The following is a 26,147-nucleotide window of genomic DNA, read 5'->3' on the forward strand; positions in this document are numbered from 1 at the left end:
CTTTAAAATAAATCTCCTTAATACCACCCCTGCCGAGATGAATATAGTTAATGAAAGTCTGAAAATAACAGTGTGGTTTCTGGTGCTGTATTGATTCTATATTTTATGTTATTAAGTATACTGTTACATAGTTCTATAAATTTTGAAAAATGTGTATAAGGTTGAAGAACATCAAAAATATTTAATTGATGCTAAAGTTGAGGATTATATAAAACTTTATTCAAGCACAAACCTTCAGCCAATTACTTATCAAATAAATGGGACAGTTAAATTATATGATGGAGATCTCTATTGTCCATTAATATTCTAAGGTTTTAAACAATATCATGAATGTTATAGAAAGAGCCTGGTTTGGGAATTATTCTATCTTATTCAAGTTACTATTTCTGCAATTTAGTAATTGTATAACCTTAAGCAAGTTATTTAGTCTTTTAAAATATGATTTTTTTAATCTATAAAGGAGAAATAATATATCCATTCTATTCTGCAGGTTGATATAAAGTTCAAATGAGATGATTAGCAGTCAATTCATATCTACTTAAACTGAATGAAGAATACATTCAATGATTGGACAAATTCTAATAGAAATGATACATAGACACTGTGTCAGTAGATCTTTTGTCATTGCCCTGGAAGTAATCCCAGGGGTTGGTGGTGACCATTAAATCTGAGTCACTTCTGGGTGAAAGTGTGTGGAGGTACAAGGAAGGGTCCATGCAAATTTTTCTGATTTAACTCATGTATGGTTTGTGAAGTAAGTCTTTCTTGTTTTAAGATCCCTGACTCTAAGCCTTATATTGGTGTATGCTAGGACCGTATGCAAGAGAAGAAACTCATGCCAGCTGAGTATGTGAACCAAAAGATTTGCAACATTGTGAAGTCAGTGAAGTTTTTCTCTGAGACTCAGCCTACCCTTTCCGACTTGTGATTTCTGATTTCCTCCTCCTTTTTATTTCTGACTTATCATGGGGAAAAATCAGTTATATGTATAATATCCAAATTTAAATCCAGATGATGAATCTTCCAAAGCTATTGGCATTTTCATTTTTTATATTATGCTATTTAAGGTTTTAGCCTCTTTAAAATAATATTAAGCATCAGGAGGATGTGATAGGAGGACTATTTGAGGGACTGGGCAGAAAATGCTATATATCTTACATATCTGAGTTTAAATCTTACCCTTTCTCTGTTTCTGCAGCATTGTCCTATTCTCATTCATTTTAAGGCATCAGATGTCCCAGACAGATAGTATGATTCTTTTAAAATTTCTTCTTCCTCTTAATTTTAAATACAAAGAATGACCCAACATTTCATCTTGTCAGGGGTCCAATGCTACTCTGAAACAATTGGTTATCCTCTTCCTTCTGATGAAAAGAAGATTATGGGTTATTCCAGATTTTTTCTTAAATATATATTCTTATGGTGGAATATTGATAATTCTGAAATTCACTGTACTAATTTGTGATGCAATAGGGAATATGCCTTGGGGTTTTACAGCAACCTTAAGACTGCAGAGAATACTTCCAGTGCTAATTATTAGAATGTCAGCGAGAATTAGAAAAGGAAAAATACAAAAACATTTTAAGGACTAAATATTCAAAACATGTGAACCCACTGGGTCATGTTAGATTTTGAATTTGACATTTTATCAGTAACAGTGATAATGGAATGGCACATGTATTTGGTAAACATAACAAAAGTAGTTAAGCCTGGGGAGGTTATTTTAGATCTTATTAAACAATTCATGTAAGTGATGAGAAGGCATTGATGTTAATAAGTAGTTAAGTAGTAAGGTTAAGTCAATGGTAAGTATGTTAGTATCTGCATATTTCTGGGCAGAAGACCTAGGTAGAGAGAGAATATATTATGCTCAAAAAAGATTTTTTAGGAATAAGTATCCTTAAGTTAGAGAACTTCTTGGTGTTTTATAGACTAGTTCCTTTAGTGCTGTGCCCTCTCAAATAAAAGAAGAATTACTCTGTTGTGATCTTCATAGCGACTCACTTTTTTTGAACATGTAGTTCCTATGTTCTGCTATAACAAAATGAAGACCTTTCTATTTTTTCAATTAAAAAAATATTACAAAGAAAAATATTTAATCATACAAAAAATCCATTTTACTTAGTATTTTGTTATACATTAAAAAGAAAGATGGGATAAATCTGAGTCACATTAAAATGAAAATAACAACATTTATAAAAGAAACACAATATGCAATCAAGTACACTTTGATTCAAGTCTATGTCCTGTTCAGATGGAGAGGCATGGGAGATGTTGAAAAGTGGAGGAAAGAGATCAAGAAATGGAGAAACTGTCATTTGTAGTTTTTTTCTACAAATCTGTGCTGCAAGTAAATAACTTTGAATATATGTCATTTTGCTTGTATGAAAGTGTATCTGTAAGATAAATTCCCAGAAAGACAGAAAGCAAGAAATATAAAATAATTGGAAAAGAGAGAACAAAGGGGGGAAAATGGAAAGACACACATGGAAAAAAATAAGAGAAAAGTTGAAGAGACTATAGCCACAGAGATGCACATACCTCAAAACCACACATACAGATACAGAGAAAGGAGAAAAGGGGAATGGGAAGAGAGAGAGGAGAGGGGAAGGAAATATGAGAGACCTTTGGAAATGAAAAGTCTTTTGTATTTTGTGTTTGTTTTTTATATAATGTTAAAAGTGAACTGGCATCTTAAAATACTTAACGATAGAGCTGGGAGGACTATGGGTGGAGCTGGGCCCTTTGTTAACTCTCTAGTCTTGACTTCCTGTTGAACTCTATCGTAACTTCTGCGGGGGGGGGGGATGCAAATAAAGGGGGGAGCCATGTTGGGCTCCTTTTTTCCTCCCATGAGGATGGCTGGTGGCCAAGACTGGCCAGCAAGTGTGCACACACTCCTTGGTTCTGTTTCTTTTTCTTTTTCCAAATAAACTGTTTTCTTTAGGAAATTATCTGGAGATAATATTTAAATATTTAAATAATTATTTGGAAATTATTTGGATTATCTGGAGAATCTTTTGGCCAGTTGATAATAATTATGGACTTCCCAGGGATCTCACTTCTCAGAATTTACAATGCTTTAGAACTGACTAAAAGTAATACTGAAATCTTAACTACTAGTCTACAGCAGACCTCTCCTCTCTGCTGAGAAATCTTTTTTATCCTTGGCAACATAATAGCATTAAAAAGGAGTGTGTGTATGTGTGTGTGTGTGTGTGTGTGTGTGTGTGTGTATGTGTGTGTGTTAATGAGTGTATCTCAGATTGACCTGTGCTAGTTTATTAAACAAGGCATCCAGTAATGGTGAAAATGCCATAAGAATAGAACTTAAAAGACAAGATTGTAGTCCTGGCTCCATCCATGATGGTTGTTTCTTGGGATTATGTTACAGATTTTCTCAGTTCCCAATTTGAAAAGTTGGAAATGTATTTTTTTTATTTCACAAAACATTTTGAGTGTCTCATTTGGAAAGCTTATTGTGTAGGTGGGTGAGCAATTCAGCACTGATTATGATACCCAAGATTCTTGGTCTGAGGGATTTGACATTCTAGTGGAGGGAGCCAGCCAAAGAGCAATGAAAATAGGGAAAAAAAAAGTCAGAGAATGAAACTGTAACAGTGATATGCTGGAGAATGAATGGAGACAAGTAAGGTATTCTTTTAGATTGAGTATTAGAAAAGTGCTTTCTGGGGAGGTGACATTTAAGCTGAGGTCTGAATAACTACAAAAATGTAACCATGGGAAGGGCAATCCTGGCAACAAGAAGAGCAAAAACAAAGACCATGGAAGAAGAATGAACTGGTGTGTTAAGGAACAGAAAGGAGACCATGGTGGGGAAGAGGGTGGTGGGCAAATGGAGGAAAAGTACCAGCAACATCAGAGAGCTAGGCAGATGTTGCACAGGATATGACATTTTGATCATTGTTCTAAGTGTGTCATTATAATGGGGACTTTTGTAATCTGAACGTCACTCTGGCTACTGTGTGGAGAATGGATTTGAGGGAGGCAAGTGTAAACAAGGGGAACAGTTTGGAGATTTTGTAGTAACATGCACAAGTGGTGTTGGGAACTTAGCCTGGGGGAGAGTGGGAGAAGGAGGTGCTAGTAGAACTAATAAAGAGAACTTGACATGTATTTTGATGGTAGAGACATTTGGACTTGCTGATAGATATGTCTGAAAAGAGGAATCAGGAATAATTCAAGATTTTAGATGGAGTAGCTATGAATAGTATTGCAATTTAATAACATAGAAATGACTCAGACAAGATGAGATCAGTGATAGGAAAAAACCATACTCTTTTAAACATACATCTAATTTTTGCATAGGAAATATGCTTCATAGTTAAACATTCTTTTTAAAAGTAAAATATTATATTCAGTGAGAAATCTACCCATCATAGAGAAATCCATAACCAATGCTACAAGAGAGGAAACTTACTTTCTTGTGTAAATTTCAAAACTGTGACTATATAAGTAAATTTTTATGTACATTTTCCCCCCCTTTTGAACATATATTTGAAGCGTACTGAGAAGAAACAAATTCTGAGATGTTCTAAATTAAATTTCAGCCACTGGAGAATAAGAGAAAGAGAACAGTTAATAGCTGGGGGGCCAGATGACAAAAGAATGCTCACATTCCTGAATATGTGTTGGAGTTTTGAATCAACACCCAGGCTGCCTAGTAGCCCACCACGGGATTGCACTGCATTCTGTACATGCATGAACTTTCACAATTGTTGCCTGTAACCAATCAAAAGTAATAATATTTCTCCCTTACAGATGGTGCTCCTATCATAGAACTGCTCCCACCCATCTGTAGCAAATGTAAATTCTTTGAAAACAAATTACTTAATGAACATTTGGGTTGTTTTAATTATTTGACTATTATGATTAAAGCTGCTATAACCATTCTTGTGTGGACATGTGTTTTCATTTCTGTTGTGTATATATTTGGAGTGAAATTGGTAGGTCACCTGGTAATTCTACAGTTAACATTTTGAGGAACTGCTAAAATTCTCTCCAAAAAGTCTGCACCAATTTACCTTCCACCAGTAATATATGAGGGTTCCAGTTGCTCCTTGTTATTGTCTGTCTTTTTATTATACTCATTCTAGTGGGTATGAAGTGATATCTCACTGTGATTTTGATTTGTATTTCCCTAGTGACTAATGCTGTTGAGCATCTTTTTATGTGTTTATTGGCCATTTGTATATCTTTTTTGGAAACCTCTATTTAGAACCTTTGCCCCTTTTTTATTGAGTTATTTTCCTTTTTATTCTAGAATTGTAAGAGTTATTTATGAGTTAAGTCCCTTGTCAGATAGATGATTTCTAAATATTCTCTTCCGTCTGTGCATTGTCTTCACTTTCTCCTGATTCATTTATGCTGGGTTATTGTTTGTTTATCTTGTGATTTTTTTTATTATAAGTTTTTATTTTTAAAACGTTTATGTGAGAGTTCAGAGTTGCGTGTTTTCAAGGAGCATTTTTTCAGTTTGTGAATATTTGTGTTTACTTCTGCCAAATGCCTGAACCTACACCCTTAAGTAGCAAGTTAAAAAAGTAAATTCTCACCTTGATGTGATGGAATGTACAAAGAATCTGATGACAAGCCAAAACCTGTTAGGAAAGCATTTATTTTCATCTTCACCAAGAATACAGTTTGAGATAGATTTTTGTTTTAGATTTTCTCTTTTATTCATAATTGGATCCCTCAGCATGGCCTCCCATGAATCTCCATCTCTGTTCAGGCTCAAAGCCCAGTCCGCACTCCTCTCCCAGGTTTGTAGGATCTCTAGGCAATGGGATTCTGTAGATGTTCTCAGAGTAGGCAATGGTTCAGTGCTGGTTTACCTTCCTGGAATGAAGTTCAAACTTCATACTGGGCCTCAGCCATGATGTTTTACTTTCTTTTAACATCTTTAATGGACTTAAAAAGTTGTTTTAAGTGATTCCAGTAATTTAAGATGTTTTGTAAACAGAGGGGTTCAGACTCTTGAGTATGCTATATTACTAGACACAAAAATCTTACATAATGCTTTATCAAATGGAGTATAATTTCATCCATCACTGGATATATATTTCACCTTATAAATGATGATGATTCCTTTAAAATAGGATGTGCTATAATGTAAGACTGAGACTTTTTTGTTTACTACATAGAGATAGAGTTTAAAATAACTTCTTTCAGCAAATATTCTGAACTTTTTTCTTCTCTTCCGTTTGCCTTAAATTTTTCATGTATTTATTCTCTTGAATTAATTAAAAGACTCTAATATCTGTAATTCAATTATTGACATATATGAGCACTTTATGCTATCATGTACTCTTATCTTTTTAACAGATAGTATCTCACAATAGAGGCACATATTTGTTAGCTGTAGGTCCAATTGAGTAATATTCTGCTAGAATATAGTTATTTCATCTTATTAAATTCCTTCAATAAGTATGTAGAAACTACTGTGTACCAATATGTGTGCCAGATAATAAAGATATATGGAACTTATAGCCTAAAGACAAAGCTGTTATTAACCTATAATTACACAAGTACATAATTACTACAATAATTTATGCAGAAGGTGAAAATGAGTAAAATAAAGAAACCTAAACTGGCCAAGGACTATAACAAAGGTGTTCTAAAATGTAGTATTTTATCTGGGTCCTATACTCTAAAAGAGAGTTAGCTGGGTGAAGAGGTGATAGAAAATCATCCTGATGAAGGGAACAGCCTGGAAATAGTCCTAAGTTAAAAAGATACTGATACTTTGGAGAACTTGAAAGAAAGTCAATGTGTTTCTAACAAATGAGAAAGGGTAGATTGGAGCACGATTACAAGGGCAGGCCATCTTATGTAGGCTTTGGAAGACCAGTTAAGGATACAAACCTAAGTCTTAATGCCACAAAATAGTTTTATTCAAGAAAGAAACATTGAGAACTGTGGTTTTTTCAGATTTGTCTATACTTTATTTAGTATAGCTAGAAAATGCCCTTCTTTGGGCTGAGGAGTCTAAATCACCTTGCACTGGAATATCTGTTACTTGATAAGAATTAGGCAGTACTCAAAATAACTGTGATATCCAAGGAATGTACTCTTAGATATCAAAAGTTTATACAAACATTTCTACATATCAGTGCAAGATGTTATAGTTTTGACATTTGGACAAAGCTAGACTGTCTGAATTCCAGCTCACACCGTAACGATTGAATCCAAAAATTCATCTGTACACTCATACCATACTAAATCTTATCTCTCTGTCAACAGAATTCAAAGCAGCATAATAATTTCCATTACAAAACTGGCAGTCTTGTCAAGACATAGTAGGTGCTCAAGAAATGGTAACAATAATATTTATTTTTTCTGAAGAAGAGCTAAAATAAAGAGGTTAAGCTTCTTTGTGGTTTTCTATGACACCCAGTTTATTCTGTGTTACTAAATTGTATTTTAATGACATCACTTGGATGCTTGTAGAGAATGCATTGAATGGAGGAAAGAATTTGTGTGGTGGTTTAGGATCAATTACAAAGCTGTTGCCTAGAGCATGCAAGAAATATTTTGCCTTAAATTGGGAGACAATATTTAAGATTAACTAACAATGAATATGGGATTCCCAATTTAGCATACACTGTTTCCCTCCTCAATACTCACAAGCTAATCAGATTTAGCTTATAACTGCTAAATTATATATATATATATATATATATATATATATATATATATATATATGTATATGTATATGTATATGTATATGTATATGTATATACACACACACACACACACACACATATGTAACCCTTATCTATAAGTAAGGATTACAAGCCTAAAAGAGGCAAATTTAACTGTAGTTTTATATAAAGCACTTGGAAAGAAAAAGTTACGTGGTATATTGCATAAAATCAAAAAGTATGCTTCTACTTTTATTTATGGAGGTTTGAAAGTCAACTCTGCATACTTATAATATTTCTGGCAGCATATGGTTTCGAGGCTGTTCTTTATAATTCTATTGAAATTGTCCTTCCAGTATTTTTCCCCCTCTGGTATCATGCATTCACTCTGGCATCTTACATTCACTATACTGTCAAATTTAATTATTTATTCTTATTTTTTGTCTCATTGGTTCAACAGATTACAATCATATTTTTCCTATTGTTATTAACATTATTTCAATCATGATGTACCTCACTTAATGATACCATAAGTTTATAAATGTCATTAACAGTCCAAATCTATTAAAATAATCTCTAATAGTATTCACCATGTTTTTCATATTTATTTCTTCACTAGTAAATATATATTGATTGTCTATGTAAAAGTACTCAATGACTTCATATGTCAATTTGGCTACAGGCCACTAATTTTCATTATGGGCTATAACAGCATTATATGAATTAAAAATACTTTATTAATTTTTTTCTGCACTGGTTATGATTTTAACATAAGAGTGAAACCATGTATTATATATAATCTATTCAAATTCTGTTAGCTTAGTATTTGAAAGTTGTATTAATTATATAGTGCTAAAATCTAAAAGTTCTGTGTGGAGGCAACATGTACGAACCATAATTGTCTCATGGCCCCTTGCATTTTCTGATTTCTCAGTGTGTAAATAATAGGATTCAGTAAGGGTGTGATCACAGCATAAAATACAGAAAAGATTTTATTGCCTGAAAAACTACTGAATGGCCAGGCATAGATAAAGATACAAGGTGCAAAGAACAGGGTGACCACAGTGATGTGTGCGGACAGTGTGGACAGAGCCTTGGATAGCCCTGCTGATGATCTTTGCCGTACAGTGACCAGGATGACCGTGTAGGAGACAAGCACGAGGATGAAACAGATGAGTGACAGCAGCCCACTGTCAGAAATGATGAATAATTCCAAGGTATATGTTTCGATACAAGCAAGCTTAATCACAAGGGGAAGGTCACAAAATATGTGGTCTATGACATTGGGACCACAGAAGGGCAAGTCCACTGTTAATACCATTTGGCTTGTGGTGTGTATAACACCAGTTATCCATGAAAGTATCACAAGCCCATTCAGCAACCTGCGGCTCATGATTGTCCTGTAGTGCAGGGGCTTACATATGGCTACATATCTGTCAAAGGCCATGGCGATCAAAAGAGTCATCTCAGCACCCCCAAAGAAGTGCATAAAGAACATCTGGGCCATGCAGCCTCCTACGGAGATGGTTTTGTGTTCAGTGAGCAAGTCTGTGATCATCTTGGGTGTGGTGACACTGGAGAGACACATGTCTAAAAATGAGAGGTTTCCAAGGAGGAAGTACATGGGAGAACGAAGCATGGAGCTAAATGTTACCGTGACCAGAATGAGAATATTTCCCAACACAGTAGCACTGTAGACCAAGGAGAATGTCACAAAGAAGAAAATCTGAAGTTTCCATTGTCCAGAAAATCCTAGTAAAATAAACTCAGTCACTACAGATCCATTCTTAAGATCCATTTACTGAACTCAGAAAAATCCCAAAACTTCTTTTATACAAAGGGAATAAAAAAAAGCACAGTTAACACCAATGTAGTTCTATTTAATGAATAATAGTTGTTGATATGAGAGCATATAATCTTAACTATATCAGCACATCATTGTTTATAATTTGAGATTATTTTATGGGTCATGTTACTTTGAAACAATATTCTTATAATTAGACTCATACAGTAATTAAAGAGCATTTGAAGGAGTGGAAGTTTTATTTTCTATTGTTTTATTCTATCATAATACTGTTTTGTGAATTGATCTTAACTTTGTCTCTAATTTGCTCATGTAGAAAAATTAGGTAAGTAGTTAAAGTAGTATTTGTTTCCCTTTTTATTATTTTGTTATTATTTTCTGTACTCTTGGAGATTACGTTATCACAATATATAAGAAAAATAGGATTTGGAAGATGAGGGAGTTAAACTGTCCTATATCTCTGAGGAATTTACAAAGGTCATTTTATGGTTCTGAAACACATGAACAAACAAGTGCACACACACACGCACACACACACAAGATTAGAGGCTAATTTATACATTGAAGAGAGTCTTCAAATTCATTAAAAATAATTTTGCTTTTCAAACAAAACAGAAACAGACTTACAGATGCAGGGAACAAGATGATGGTTGCCAGTTGGGAGGGGGTTAGGAGTTGGGGTGAAAATGTTGAAGGGATTTAGAAGTAGAAATTGATAGTTATAAATCAGTCATGGAGATGTGAAATAAAGCATAGGGAATAGAGTCAATCTATGGTAATAACTATGTGTAGTGCCAGGTGGGTACTAAACTAGTCAGAAGGATCATTTTGTAGATTATATAATTGTCTAACCACTATGCTGTACACCTGAAATTCATATAAAATAATATTGAATGTCAACTGTAATTGAAAAATTTTTAAAAGGAGGAAAAAGGTGAAGGGGAATAAGGTTCAAAATTCCAGGTATAAAATAAGTAAGTCATGAGGATGTAATGCACATACAGCATAGGGAAAATAGTCAATAATATTGTGATGGCATGGTGTGGTGTCAAATGGTTAATGGACTTATCAGCGTAATCACTTCTTTAGGTATATAAATGTTGAATAACTATGGTGCGCAACTGAAACTAATATAATATTGTATGTTAGCTATTTTTTAATAAAAATCTTTAAAAAATAATTTTACTTTTTAGTTTCTGTTGTGTAGTGTATTGAGAATTTCAAAAAATATGGGCTCAACCTCAGATCTTTTTGAGCTTGTTTTCTCTAATCCTTGTAGTACCATTGCTCGCAGTGAGGTGTATGTATGTTGTGTGTAAATGTATGTATGTGGTGGTTTAGAAATAAATAGGGAAATGATTCAATCCTAATATGCAGATTTTGCTTTGGTTGTAATATATCATACTAAATCATCTTGGCTTTTTAGACATTGTTCATAGGATCTGGTGTGATAAAAAATGATTAGTAACAATTACTATGTGCTAAGCTCTGTTCTAAATGTTTCACATTAGCACATTTAATGCTCATAATCCCAAGTATTGTTATTATCCTCATTTTGCCTATAAGAAACTATGGCATAGAAGTATTTAATGACTTACTCATGGTTACACAGCTAAGAAGGATCAAAGTTGGTATCAAGCCCAGTCAGTCTGACACCAGAATCTGGGCTCCATAATGCACCATACATATTGCCTCCAAAAGGAATATATATTTATGGTCGATTTATATATTTAGGAATATATATAAAGGAATATATATTTATGGTCGATTTATTAAGTGTTAATTCAATTTGTATGTTCAATGTGAATTCCTTAGGAGATCTGATTTAACAAGTATGTTGGAATCCCTTTATGTTGTAATTAACTGCACTATTTTTCTACAGTATTAATCAATGCCCTATGTGTAGAAAGTTTACGATCTAGAGCGACATAATTATCAAACAAAAAATAACAATAAACCATGTAAGAAAATATTAAATTTAGTACAGGATGTATGCAGCATGTAAGTATTTTAGAAGAATGTAGACCAACTCCAAGTGACACTTTCATTTATGGCTTTAGGCTTGCTTGTTATTATCTTCAAAACACTTGAAAAGTAAAAACAATCCTCATAGTCAGTAAGCAAAAATGACAGGTTCAAAGAATGTGTGAGGATTTATAGGAAGAAAAGAATTCAGAGCAGTGAATAAGAAGAGTGGTGTATTTAGAAAAGGGACTGAATTAAGATATGAAGATGCATAGAGAGTGTCTGTTCTCTTTTCTCCAATGACCTGAGATTCTCTCCTTGTTTTCATTTCTACTCAGGCTCTTGCCAAATATCCTATCACTACTGTCCAAACTTAATTCTCTCAATTGCTTTCCTATCTTAGCTATTCTTCAGAGCTAGATAATGTCTATGAATTAGGGGAAATAAAGATGAAGATGATGTGGTTCCTGTAGGGTCAGCCTCAGGAGTACACAGAATGGATGTGGAATGACGGGCCGTGGGACTGCAGCAGCACGCACAGGCCGGCCGCCACAACACACCTTCCTTGAAGGGTGGTATTTTATGATTATCATGTGAGCGAGCAGGAAATTTGCTGTTGAGAATTTTGTGACAGTGATTGCAATAATTAGACGTACTTTGGAAAAATGACAACGTTTGATAATTATTAGATGGAATGAATATACCAGCTGTAATTTGGGAATAAATACCTTTGCTACATGGAATTTTATACTCCATGATACAACAACAAGAGAAAAACTTGGATATGAAATTATTACAATTAAGTATAAATTGATTAAGAAACTTTTATTTTGCCTTTTTATTTTATTTTAGAGGGAATCCTGGCATTCATTTATGTTGATGACCTTCTGGGAGTTTGTTTCTCTTATTCTTCTCTTTTCTTTCCCAAGCAAGATTTCTAAAAATATTTCTTTAGTTCTACACTTAATATACCTGTTCTTATATCATGAGTGTACAAAGGCAATGTAAATGAAAGAAATTGTCATACAGCTTAAGCAAAAATTCTAGTAGTCAAGAAAATTTTCTTCCTCTTGAATAATTGCATATTATGTTATAATTACTTAATTTATGATGCATTTTGGGTAATAATAATATTAGAGCTAGGAAGGAACTTTGTAATAATTTATTCTCCACATTTTATTTAGTAAATTAAAACTCAAGACCCACATAATTAAGTAACTCTTCCCAAGTCTTGGAGACAGGACCACCCCAATGAGATGTGGTGAGTATTAGGTGAGTTGGGACATGTATAAGCTCCTAGCCAGACACAGAATGAGCACGGAGAGGGTGTGCATAGAACTGGAGTCATTCCTGTAAGATTACAATCCTGAGAATTCTCCATATAAATTTCTAAGTAAAGGAATGTGCCAAGACTAGTTTTAAGTAGGTGGATATGAACATTTCTGCTTTTGCTCATGTGTATACAATACATATTACTAAATATAAAAATAATTGATGCAAATAAGTATTTACCATAGGCATTTTAAGAAAAACAATTTCAATTGACCAATTTTATGTTTTTCAAAAATTATAAATACTTATGCTGAAGTACAGATGGACCTCAAATACATTATGCTAAGTTTATATGAAGCATCTAGAAACACAAATTCAGAGACAAAAAGTACATCTGTGGTCACCCTGAGCTGGGGACTCAGTTCCAGTGGACATGAGTTTTCTTTTTGTGACAATGAAAATGATTTAAAAAGTAACAAACGAATGAGACAAACAAACAAGCTAAAACTCATAGACAGACAACACTTTAGTAGTTGCCAGAAGGCAAGGAAGGAGAAGGGGATGGTAGAAGAGGGAAAAGGGAGTCAAATATATGGTGGCGGAAGGAGAGCTGACTCTGAGTGGTGAACACACAATGTGATATATAGATGATGTATTACAGAATTGTACACTTGAAACCTATATAATTTTATTAACCAATTTCACCCCAATAAATTTAATAAAAAGATTGTGTTGATAGTTGAATAACTGTAGAAATATAATAATAATCATTAAAAGGTGTACTTAAAAATGAGTGAATTTTATAGTATGTGAATTATATTCAGTAAAGCTTAAACCATTGTATATATTTTGCTTTTATTCTTAAATCAAAATTATCTTCATTAATTTGTGTCTTTAAATACAGTTTTCTAGTACTATCTAACTGCTTGTACTCAAATATATTTCACTACGAGACAATTAATGACATACTGGAAATCCAATCTAATCTAGTTTTAAAATTTCATTTTTTTTTAAACAACATAGAATTTTACTTCTCATCTTGAAATGTGTGTTGGTAGCCTGGGACTTGTATGGTGCTCCACATGCCTTATACTTTTCTTTTTTAACCATATGACCCAGCAATCCCTCTCCTGAGTATCTACCGAAAAAATCTGAAAACATTTATCTGTGAAGATATATGTACTCCGATGTTCATTGCAGCTTTATTTACAGTGGCCAAGATATGGAAACAACCAAAGTGTCCTTCAATAGATGAATGGATAAAGAAGATGTGATATATATACACAATGGAATATTCTGCCATAAGACAAGATGAAATAGTGCCATTTGCAACAACATGGATAGATCTTGAGATTATTATGTTAAGCGAAATAAGTCAGACAGAAAAAGTCAAGAACCATATGATTTCACTGATATGTGGTATATAAAACTGAAAACAACAAAGGAACAGGATAAACAAATGAAGAAACAAAAACTCATAGACGTAGAAATAGTTTAGCAGTTACCAGAGGGTAGGGGCGGTGGGGCAGTTGATGAGGGTAAGGGGGATCAAATACATGGTGATAGAAAGAGAAATAACTCTGGGTGGTGAACACACAATGTGATATATAGATGATGTATTGCAGAATTGTACACCTGAAAACTATGTAACTTTACTAACAATTGTCAACCCACTAAACTTTAATAAAAAAACAAAAAACTTGTGTGATCTCCCCGTGAGAGAGGATCTGATGTCTGAAAACCACACCCTTTTCCTTCCAGCCAACACAAAATTAATTAAAACATCATCTTCAGTATATATAAAACTTCTAAAGAATTAGTTCTCTATAATATTTTCACTTACCTATTCTACAGGCTCAATGTGAGGAACAATATGTTCACAGGATTGTTTAATATTAAATATCTACCTTTCACTCTCTGAGATTTTGCAGGCTATTTTCTGCCTCTTTTATAAAGATATGAACTACTTTGGAGGCAGATTGTTGGAGCTCTGGGAATCCAAATTTCAGTGGGAGTTGTTAAAACACTGAGGCTGCTGCCCTAGCATGACCAGGAGAGACGATGACACTTGTATGTGGCCCTATGATATGCTATTGTTGTCCCTGAGCACCAGCATGATTAAAATAAGCATGAGAGTGTGGTTGATTGGTCGTGATATCCTAAGTGTAGACATCTGATTTAATGGACTCCTACTTTCCCTCACATTATTCCCAAGCTATCCTCTCACATTCCATCTAGCAATTTGTGGGTAATTTTTTTAGATTAGTAATCTAAACTGTTATATTTCACTAATAATCTCTATATATAATTAATAATCTCCAAACTTTTCTGGACAATTTCTACAATGTAAAAATTGATCTATGTATGTCAATAAATTTACTACTAAAAGCATATATTATATACAATATGAGCATATTCAGAAAGTAGAAATTTTTAATATAAAGTTAAAATAAATTTTATTAAACAATTTAAAATGTGATATTATACATTAATGGAATAGCTAACACTTTTATGCTCATGAAAAGGGTAATATTTTTTTTTTTTATTTAGGTACCCTGTATGAGATTTTCTATATGGCAAAAAATAGTTTCATAAGCATTATCACTTTTACTGTAAAATATTAAAATAAATTCTTATTTTAAAAAGTGTGGCTTTTAAAAAATTAATCTTATGGATGATCCTGCGTACCATGTTTCCCTGAAAATAAGACCTAGCCAGACAATCAACTCTAATGAGACTTTTGGAGCAAAAATTAATATAAGACCCGGTCTATAATATATATATAAGAATATATAATATAATATAGTATAATATATAATTTCAGCTCTTTAATATAATATAATATGATATGATATAATGTAATATAATATAATATATATACTATAATATCAGGTCTTATATAATGTAATATAAGACCAGGTCTTATATTAATTTTTGCTCCAAAAGACGCATTAGAGCTGATTGTATGGATAGGTCTTATTTTTGGGGAAACATAGTACTTTGCACCACAGGCTTCAAATCTATTTTAATAACTTGCCAACAAAGATTTCATGAATCAATTTGAAATTGGTTGACATCCCTGTCACTTACAACTAAGTCCTTATTTAATTCCAGTCAAATTTACCACTTAACCCATGTCTTAATGTTCATTTTTGTCATAGACATTATTTTTATTGTAAGAGTCATTACAGTTGATGAAAGTTTTTGATATACAAATATTAAAGTCATCCATGCTCTCTATAAAGCAAAACTTCTTCCCACAAGACATAATTTATTCTATCACTTGTCTTGCAAATCAGAAATGATTTCTACATACTTTTCAATATAATTTGTTGATACGGAATGTGTTTTATTTATCATATTGCTAATTTTAGCTATTTTTACAGTGGCAGGAAACAAGTATTTTCGCAATGGAAATGTGACTTTTGTCCTTTTTCTGTTAGTAAAAAACATTCAAAAACACTTTTTATTGCATTTAGTGAAAATTTTGAAGCCTTCCATTGATTATCATGTGACTATTACTATTACAAAGAAAATTATAGAGATTTATTTTGTTTTATGTATTTACTTTTTAAATGTTGTGCTAATCATAGTCATTAGCTAATATACCAAGGTACATTATAAATTGGTAAGTTCATTGTTAATAATGGAAGTAAATCTATATTATAAAGTAATGTTTCTTAATAATTTAGAATGTTTTTAGCCAGCTTATTGTCAGTTCTGATTACTCATTGTTCTTTTACTTTGTGATTTACCTGACAAAGAGTTCATGTTATGTGTAGAATTGTCAACTCTGCCATAATTGTTTACATGAGTCTTAATAATTAGAATTATCTATGTTATCTTTTGCCTAAACCTGATCCCCTTGGTTAGAATTAATAACCTCCTTTTTGTTTACCCATTATCCATGCTACAGGGCACCACTATTCCAAGTCTAATCTTTTGTTCATATATTTGTTTACATTTTGTGAAGTGCCACTAACCAAGCTATTCATTGAGGTTTGCAACAATGTCTTATTTTTCATTTCTTTTCTAAAAAATTAAAGTTTATGGGGGTGACAATTGTTAGTAAAGTTACATAGATTTCAGGTGTACAATTCTGTATTACAGCATCTATAAATGTCTTATTTTTCTTATTCCGACTAGATCATTGCACAATCTCTACCTCTAGATCAACTTAAATCATCACAGGTAAAAGTCTTGGTAATTGTGATATTACTGTATGCCACAGGTTATCACTTACCACCAGCAATGGGGCCTGTTGCCATTGGCTTTGTGAGTGATTCAATTTCAAAATCCCAATCTCAGCATTTGTTCCATAGGACCACTTCTAATAATAACTGTGCTAGTTTGCATTTATCCAGAAGTCCGTGAGATCAGGATTTGAATACAAACAGTTTTACTGGGGGAGAGTGAGTCTGTGAAAATCTGGTAGTTTCCTGTTGGAGTGAAGAAGTGAGACAAAGGAGGAATAGAAGCCAATAAACAGTGCCACTGTAGGCAACTGAAACAATCCCACTGTGGAATTCTGGAAAACAGTATAAAACATATATTTAAGAATTATCTAGCCTATGGAGAAAGGGAGCTGGGGTATTGATTGGCATTGGTTCAAGATTGCTTTCAGCGGCATTAATTCCCTGACTCTTTTTTTTCTACCTACCTAACATGAAGATAGAACAGATTCAACCAATTGGTAAAGAATGGCAAGTGCTGGCATTTGGACTCAATGAACACTTGTAAATAAATGTTATACGCTGCGAAGATAAGGGCAAGATACTTACAAAATCTGCTATACTAGGGCAAGTCCCAGATTTATATATACTGTCCAGACTTCTCTCCTGAACTCCAGACTTACATATCCAAGAGACCATACAGCTTCCCCATTTTGATTCAAAATTAGCATTTCAGAGTTAACCTGTTCAAAATTACCCTCTTGATTTTTCTCCCAAGTATCTACAAGTATAGCGTTTATGATTTATTTCATGGCAACTTTATCCTTCTAGTTTCTTAGGCTACACTACTTGGAATCATGCTTGACTCCTCTATGACACTCACAATCCATGACAATTTTCAGGAAACCCTCTTGGTCCTAATTTCAAAATATATCTAGAACCTGACTACTACTCACTTGTAGTATACGGTCCTGGTGTGAGCCATCATCACAATTGGCCTGAAATTGTCAGCTTCCTACTTGTCTGGCCTCCTAGTTTCCATTCTTGCCTTTTTCAACAGAGCAGTTAGAGCTTTTCTAAAAGACGTCAGATATTACCACTCCTCTACTCAAAACTCACCAATTACTCCCCATTTCACTCAGAAGATAACGATCATGTGTTACAGAAACCTACATAATCTGCGTACCACCCACAAGTATTTATGTGACCTCATCAACTACTTTTCACTTTATGCCACTTTAGTCACAGGAGTTATTTGACCACATCAGGCAGCACCCACCTAACTGCCTTTCTATTGACTGTTCTTCCTATATTTTCCTTTCCCCAGATATACACATGGCTAATCCATCTCCTCCTTTAAGCCTTTGACTAAAAGTCACCTCAATGAGGCCCATTCTTTTTTTTTTTTTTTAATTTTTTTTAATTAAATTTATTGGGGTGACAATTGTTAGTAAAATTACATAGATTTCAGGTGTACAATTCTGTATTACATCATCTATAAATCCCATTGTGTGTTCATCACCCAGAGTCAGTTCTCCTTCCATCACCATATATTCGATCCCCCTTACCCTCATCTCCCATCCCCCACCCCCCGCCCCCCTTACCCTCTGGCAACCACTAAACTATTGTCTGTGTCTATGAGTTTCTGTTTCTCATTTGTTTGTCTTGTTCTTTTGTTGTTTTTGGTTTATATACCACATATCAGTGAAATCACATGGTTCTCCGCTTTTTCTGTCTGACTTGTTTCGCTCAGCATTACTCTCTCAAGATCCATCCATGTTGTCACAAATGTTCCTATATCATCTTTTCTTACTGCCGAATAGTATTCCATGGTGTATATATACCACAACTTCTTTATCCATTCATCTATCGAAGGACATTTTGGTTGTTTCCATGTCTTGGCCACCGTAAACAAAGCTGCAATGAACATTGGAGCACACGTGTTTTTATCTCTAAATGTTTTCAGATTTTTTGGGTAGATACCCAGGAGAGGGATTGCTGGGGCCCATTCTTAACATCTTATTTTAGAAAACCCAACCTAAAACCCCATCTCAGGCATTCCCTATGTCCCTTACCCTGCTGGATTTTTTTCCTTACCCTTTATCATAAATTATTCATTTGTATTTATGTGTCTGTGTTTTCTGTGTGAATGTAAGTACCATGAGGAAAGAAATTCTTATTTATTTTATTCACTAGTACATCCTGAGAACGTATACTATGTGTATAGTTTGGTGTCCTCTTGTTTTGGTCCTTAACAAAACACCATGAATTCTTCTCTGCTACTGAAAATTCATGTTCCTAACTAAACACTTTACGCCTCAGTCCCCTCATTTGTAAAGTAAGAATGATGTGTCTTTCTCTAGGCTTCTGTGATGATTAATTGAAAGAATCAACTTAGAATAGTATTGACATAGAGGAAACACTCAAGATATGTCAGTTATTTAAATTTATATTGCTATTTTTATTATTAAATTATCCATTTTCATTCTACCTGACCAAGAATTTGATACATTTTTTCTAAATTTGATATGTGAATAACATTATATATTGTAAATTTTTATTTGTTTGATGTTTATTAAGGTAATTTTTAAAATATTTATGGGTCTGTTATTTCCTTTCTTTTTAAAAACAATTTTCTTATATTCTTTGCTCATTTTTCTCTTCAGGTTTTCTTCTCTTATTGATTTGTAAATACTTTTTCTATATTGAGGATCTTAGGCCTTTATCAGCATAGGGCTATAATAGAACTTTGTATGGATTAGGAAAAAAGTGCTTCCATTTTAGCAGATCCAGGCTTGGCCAGGATGTATTGTTTGTTGGATGGTTGAGGCATAGGCGGGATGTCAGTCCCCACAGACCCTTGGGCCAGTAGGCTTTGAGCAGTTACAGTCTACAGAACTACAGTGCAGTCTACAATGTTGTGACTTTGCATGTCACAACATTGGAAATACAGTTAACCAGTTTGTAGCTGGATTTAAATTTTAATGTGATGCTTTCTAAAGTATTTTTTAAAAATATTTTTGTCTATATATTTTTTCACTTTCTGAATTCTTCTATTGTTGACTTTAGTGTATTAATTAGGGCTGCACAGAAAGAGAGAGAGAGAGATTATAAGGAATGTCTCATGTGATTTGGAGGCTGACAAGTCCAGAATCTGCAGTTTAGACTGACAGGCTTGAGTCCCAGGAGAGTTTATGGTGCAGATGAAGTCAAAGGAGTCTACTGGAGAATGTTTTTCTTGCTTGGGAACGTTGGTCTTTTTGTTCTATTCAAGCCGTACCCTGATCAGATAAGGCCCACCTACGATATAGAGGGCAATCAGCTTTAGTCAAAGTTCAGCAATTTAAATGTTAATCTCATCCAAAAACAGCTCCAGGTTGACACATAAAATTAATCATCACATTTAGTAAATCCTTCCCTACCTCCAAATCAAGTATTCACTTCTGTTGGTTGTCACAAGCTTCTCTATAATTCTTGGCTTTACATAATATATCTGTACCCACATGATGACTTTGTATCAAAAACAAATGACACTGATGCATATAGCATACTTATGCAATCTTTCTTTAGCAATTATTCTGTGTGTTTTAAATAGAGAAGCAGAAACTTAGAAAGGTTCTGTGATTCCTTTTAAGTGAAACACAATTATCTAATGCCAAGTAAAACTTGAGATTTTTTACTACCCTCAGATGATGTCTTGGCATTAAAATCCCTTATAAATTGGGTTGTACTTATATATCTAATATGGGATTGAAATGTGATTATCATTCATCAGAACATTCTAGGGTATTTTTAATCAGCATACGACCACTAGCAGAAAAGACCTGAATTAACTTCAACTAATCGTGGGTAATAAGTAGACAATTATAAATGATGTGCAAAGTAACCCAGACACCAGAAAATTTCATTATACATGACCATATGAATCTGGAGAAAGCAAATATCTTGGCACATATAAACCTATAAACCTGACGCTCCTGGTAGAAATAAGCTTTCTGCAAAGTGTTATGCTTGATCAAAGTTACATTAAACAATGTGCAGTGTTGGTATATTTTCAGAATGTAACTTGTTAATTTGATTGTTTAAAGAAAAAGCAAACACACAATGTGATATATAGATGATGTATTATAGAAACGTACACATGAAATCTATATAATTTTGCTAACCTCAATTGTCACTCCAATGAATTTAATAAATAATTTATGTATATGAAAAAAGAAAAAGCACATTTTATACTCTATTAACTGGATAATGACACATATTCTGCTTGAATTATTAAAATAATTTCAAGTATGTTTATATAATCTGACAGGTCTTTAAAATTTTTCTTCCTTTGTCACTTAGGGAAATGAACATGACTCATTACCAAAAATTTCCACTAGAATGCAGTTTACTCCCCAGCCTTAATTGTGGTAATTGGCCATGAATGGCCTATCTTTAAGGGCCCATCTTAATTTGAGAGCAGAAAGGATATAGATATTTATATCTGAAGTTCAAGGAAGACTCAAATTTGAAGTTCTCTAGCTTGTTAAAGTGGTGCTTTTCCTGAATTATTTTTTAAAAGGCAGGAGAAAGAGATGATTAAATCTTCCCTGGAATAAAAATATGCATGTTTCCACTGGTTTTATTCAAGGACATTAGATTTGAAATACAAATTGAATGATCTGCAGTGTCAGCACTGAGCATCTTAACTCCAGGTTAGTAAAGAGATTTTGCTATGTAGTTAGTGAGTATGTGTCTGAAAATACAAGTCAAATAGAGACTAATTTATTCTATGATCTGTGCAATAAGTTATTGAAGTAAATGATATTAACTTGTCAGTTAAAATTAAATTTATCTTTATTGTATTTGTTTAAGTAGTATTTGTAGGTATACAAAATTAACCTCTTTTTTATTGCAAATTCAACATTTGTTTAATAATCTTTAAAACGCCTTTGCAAATCAGAGTTCTTTGAAATTACAGCTCATATAAGTCTATTTTATTCTATTTCATTAAAATACATTTTAAAAATGATTTATTGATATGTAATTTACATATCTTAAAGTTCACTCATTTTAAATGTACAATTCAATGTTTTTTAGTATATTTACAGAGTTGTACAAACATCACCAATATCTACACTTTGAACATCTTTTACTCAATAGCGAGTTATATGTTTTTTATTATTTTTGTGTCCTGAGGTTTTCATTTGATTATTTCAAATTTCCATTCACTTAATCTGTATAAAACACTAAATTAAACATAGTTTTGTTCTACGTTTACATTTGAAATTTTTCATAGTCATAAAGAGAACAAAAACCAGTATAAGTACAGCCATTATAGTCTGTAATACGTATGCTAAGATGGGTGTCAGGATAATAACTAAACTTGCAAAAGGTTCCTGGATTGTGATTATATCCATTGTATCCACAGAGGTGTTTAACTTCATATTCATAATCCTGGTCCAAAGAGGGGTAGCATCTATTACCAAAAAAGCGTTACTATTATATCTTTTAATACAAAGCTTTTATAAAAGCTCAAGATGAACAAAAGGAATTTTGAGTCCTATTCTGACAAAAGCCTGGGTGTGGTGGGTGCTTTTTGAATGGACTGAAACAGATATAATAAACATTTATTTCTATTGATTTAAAAAAACCTATCACCATATTGTATTCACATTATTAGAATATTTCAAATCTAAAGTATGCTAATTTAGTTCCCTATAAAAATCTTACAAAACCATTATTTCATGTTATATTCTCCAGTTTTATAAAGTCTCAACACAATAAAAGCTCACATGGAGGATAGTACTACATCTTTTGTGAAATTGTTCATGAAGAATATTTCTCAATGCCCTTATAAAAAGGTTTATACAATATCTTCCTCTTAGAGAGGAGAGTGAGGTACTAGTTTATTTCTCATGATAAGCTAATAATGAAACCTATGCATCCCATCCTACTTCTTCTGGAGGCTCAGAGCTACATTTTAAAATTAAATGCTGGATTTATCAGTCACTCATGAATAATTGTGAAAGCACTCCTGCCAAAATTACTGCATAGATTTTATGTTCTTTCCCTATTGAGAAGTCCTGAAAAATATCTCTTTCATTGAAAGCCACCCTAAAATCCTCTCAGAAGTGGTGAGCTTATAAACAACAAATCTACAAATGAGTAGATCATTGGTTTTTTAATCTCAAACCAACTGATTAAATAAATGACAAGAGCAATAATAAAAAATTGTGAGATCAGAGAAATTATATAAACCCTTGTTTAATTGATTTATTTCCCTTTATACTGATCGGTTTTTATACTGACTTAAGTGAGATGGAAAACTGCCTTGGTGTTATATAGATATGGCCTGAATGAGTGAATATGTGAATAAGCAAGTGAGTAAGGAAGAAGATAGCCTGACTACTGCCTGGAGAAGTCCTAGTAGAAATAAAAAATATGACAAATGCCATTTTATAGCTCACATATAACACAATAATGCCACTCCCACCAGATTATTAAACAACATACATAACTTAAGTTCACTATTAGGGAGCTATATTATATTTATATATCATCCCAAATATGTTTTATACTCAGAACATGCTTTTTTTTTTTTAGCTTAAAACAATCTTTCTCCTTTTAACTTTGTCATCAAGGAATGAAATTTACTACTTCTCTTGGCATCAGGAAGAAGCTATATTGATTGGTGTTTAGATATGCAGACACAGCCACACACCAAAATACCTTTCCTAGATTTTGTCGTGTTTTTGTGTGGGCAAATGGAGAGAAAGGAGGAGAGAGACTGATAATGTATATGCAATTGTCTGTTTTACACGACGACATTGTTTTTTAAATTGAGCTTTAATTTAAATTTTTAGGTCTGATACTTAAAAACAATCATCCATTGGTCAATGATATTGGCACAAATAGAGAGAACATAACACCATTTAGAAAATCTTTATATTCTCAACCCTCCTAAGGACTTTTGGTTCACATTCTGTACTTGATTGGTTACACATTTTCCCATGGACAGAGACTAGAGAAGTGAGAAAAAAAAATGTTCCCATAACTCTCACCTATTCTGGAGTCTCCCCAGATATCCAACTACTTCTAACGAAACACTGAAGTCTGAAAAAAGTAAATATTCATGTTGGTATGGACTTGGTTTTAATGTTCCATGTATTGTATTTTAGATTATCTCTTACAAATTAAAAATTATATTCAGATAACACTTAGTTGATGACTTTCTTGTACCTGGCAATTGACACTTAAATCTCTTTATGTAGATTTGGAACAAAATCTGAAATCTGAGATAATGGACCTGCAGAATTATTCCTTGGTGTCAGAATTTGTGTTGCATGGACTCTGTACTTCACGGCATCTCCAAAATTTTTTCTTTATATTCTTTTCTGGGATCTATGTGGCCACTGTGCTGGGTAATGTCATCATTGTTGTCACTGTAATTTCTGACCCTTGTTTGCACTCTTCCCCCATGTGCTTCCTGCTGGGGAATCTATCTTTCCTGGACATATGGCTGGTCTCATTTGCCACCCCCAAGATGATCAGGGACTTCCTTAGTGATCGAAAGCTCATCTCCTTTGGAGGATGTATGGCTCAAATCTTCTTCTTGCACTTTATTGGTGGGGCTGAGATGGTACTTCTGGTTTCCATGGCTTATGACAGATATGTGGCCATATGCAAACCCTTGCATTATATGACCATGATGAACTGGCAAACTTGCATCAGGCTAGTGTTGGTTTCATGGGTCATTGGCTTTGTACACTCCATCAGTCAAGTAGCCTTTACTGTGAATTTACCTTATTGTGGCCCCAATGAGGTGGAGAGCTTCTTTTGTGACCTTCCTCTCGTGATCAAGCTTGCCTGCATGGATACCTATGTCTTGGGTATACTTATGATCTCAGACAGCGGGTTGCTTTCCATGAGCTGTTTTCTGCTCCTCTTGGTCTCCTACACTCTTATCCTCATCACTGTCCGACAGCATGCTGCTGGTGGGGTAGCCAAAGCACTCTCTACTTGCTCTGCACATATCATGGTTGTCACGCTCTTCTTTGGGCCCTGCATTTTCATCTATGTGTGGCCTTTCAGTCGATTCTCCATAGACAAGATCCTCTCTGTGTTTTACACCATTTTTACTCCATTCTTGAACCCCCTTATCTACACATTGAGAAATAAAGAGATGAAAGCATCTATGAAGAAACTGTGGAACCAACGTGTGACTTTTCATTGAATTTCAGCTTTCCACAGTGCTACATATCCTTACACAGTCAGAAGGTATCATTTATTTAATATGACTCTGCTCAAAGATTTCATTCTATCACCATATTGGTATAATTTATATTGTGTTATATTATAGAGAAATAATTTATTTCAACTAAAATTATATATATGGACATATATAATGTTTGTATATATATATATATATATGTATATATATAATTTTATTATATATATTCAACTCACACATACATTTTGGGAAGAATTTCTTTAAAAAAACAGATTTCTCTTACTAGTTTATTTTATCTAAAAATTGATCAAAAATGAATTTCCATTTTTAAATTATAGTCCAACACAGTAAGGGCTGTCAGTTCGTAGGCATTTAGATGTGAGACATTTGGCACAGGGGAGCTAACCTGAGCATAACTAATGTCCTGTAAATCTTTGTCCTGATTTTGAAAGGAGAAAAAACAAACAAAAAACACTCTTTCAAGATGTTATTGATTTAAAAAGTATATTTCTTGTGAATATGCATTATACTAAATCTTTTTATTTAAAAAACAAATGCATGCCAGTGATATTAAATTAACATGGAAAAAAATAAATATTTTATAGCTAAATATTTCATGGTAGAAGCATAAGCTATAGCGTTACTATTTCATACACATTGGATTAATACATTAATAAATTTTCACCCAGAGTACATTTTAAACAAACACTGCATTTTACTGAGTTGATTCTGTCCCTTGTGGAATCATCTATCAGGAAGTATGTTTGAATACCACAGATCTTATACTTCATTTTTAAATGCCTTTGGATCCTAAATAGATAATCATAAACATTATAAAAATTCCAATGGTATTTTTTAAGGAAGTTGAACAAAAAATCATCAGATTTGTATGGAATCACAAAAGACCACAAATAGCCAAAGCAATCCTAGGGATGAACAAGGCTGGAGGTATCACATTCTCCAACTTCAATTTATACTACAAAGCAGCAATAATCAAAACGGTATCAGATTGGCAGAAAAACAGACACACAGACCAATGGAATAGAACTGAAAAC

General features: G+C 33.3%; 2 protein-coding genes across 2 annotated transcripts; one reads left to right on the forward strand and one right to left on the reverse strand.

Moving 5' to 3' along the window:
* Positions 1–8,523: 8,523 nt before the first annotated feature.
* Positions 8,524–9,462, reverse strand: LOC109458876 (olfactory receptor 4L1). Its single transcript, XM_019752863.2, has one exon. It carries the CDS (start codon positions 9,460–9,462, stop codon positions 8,524–8,526), a length of 939 nt encoding a protein of 312 aa, XP_019608422.2.
* Positions 9,463–24,162: 14,700 nt separating this feature from the next.
* On the forward strand, positions 24,163–25,095 carry LOC109458875 (olfactory receptor 4K14). Its single transcript, XM_019752862.2, has one exon. The coding sequence runs from the start codon at positions 24,163–24,165 to the stop codon at positions 25,093–25,095; it is 933 nt and encodes a 310-aa protein (XP_019608421.2).
* The last annotated feature ends 1,052 nt before the right edge of the window (positions 25,096–26,147 follow it).

Source organism: Rhinolophus sinicus, linkage group LG03, assembly GCF_036562045.2.
Source record: "Rhinolophus sinicus isolate RSC01 linkage group LG03, ASM3656204v1, whole genome shotgun sequence".
NCBI classification, from domain to species: Eukaryota; Metazoa; Chordata; class Mammalia; order Chiroptera; family Rhinolophidae; genus Rhinolophus; species Rhinolophus sinicus.

Coding starts and splice junctions, on each gene's coding strand:
- LOC109458876 (XM_019752863.2), bottom strand. CDS start 9,462: ATGGATCTTAAGAATGGATCTGTAGTGACTGAGTTTATTTTACTAGGA.
- LOC109458875 (XM_019752862.2), top strand. CDS start 24,163: ATGGACCTGCAGAATTATTCCTTGGTGTCAGAATTTGTGTTGCATGGA.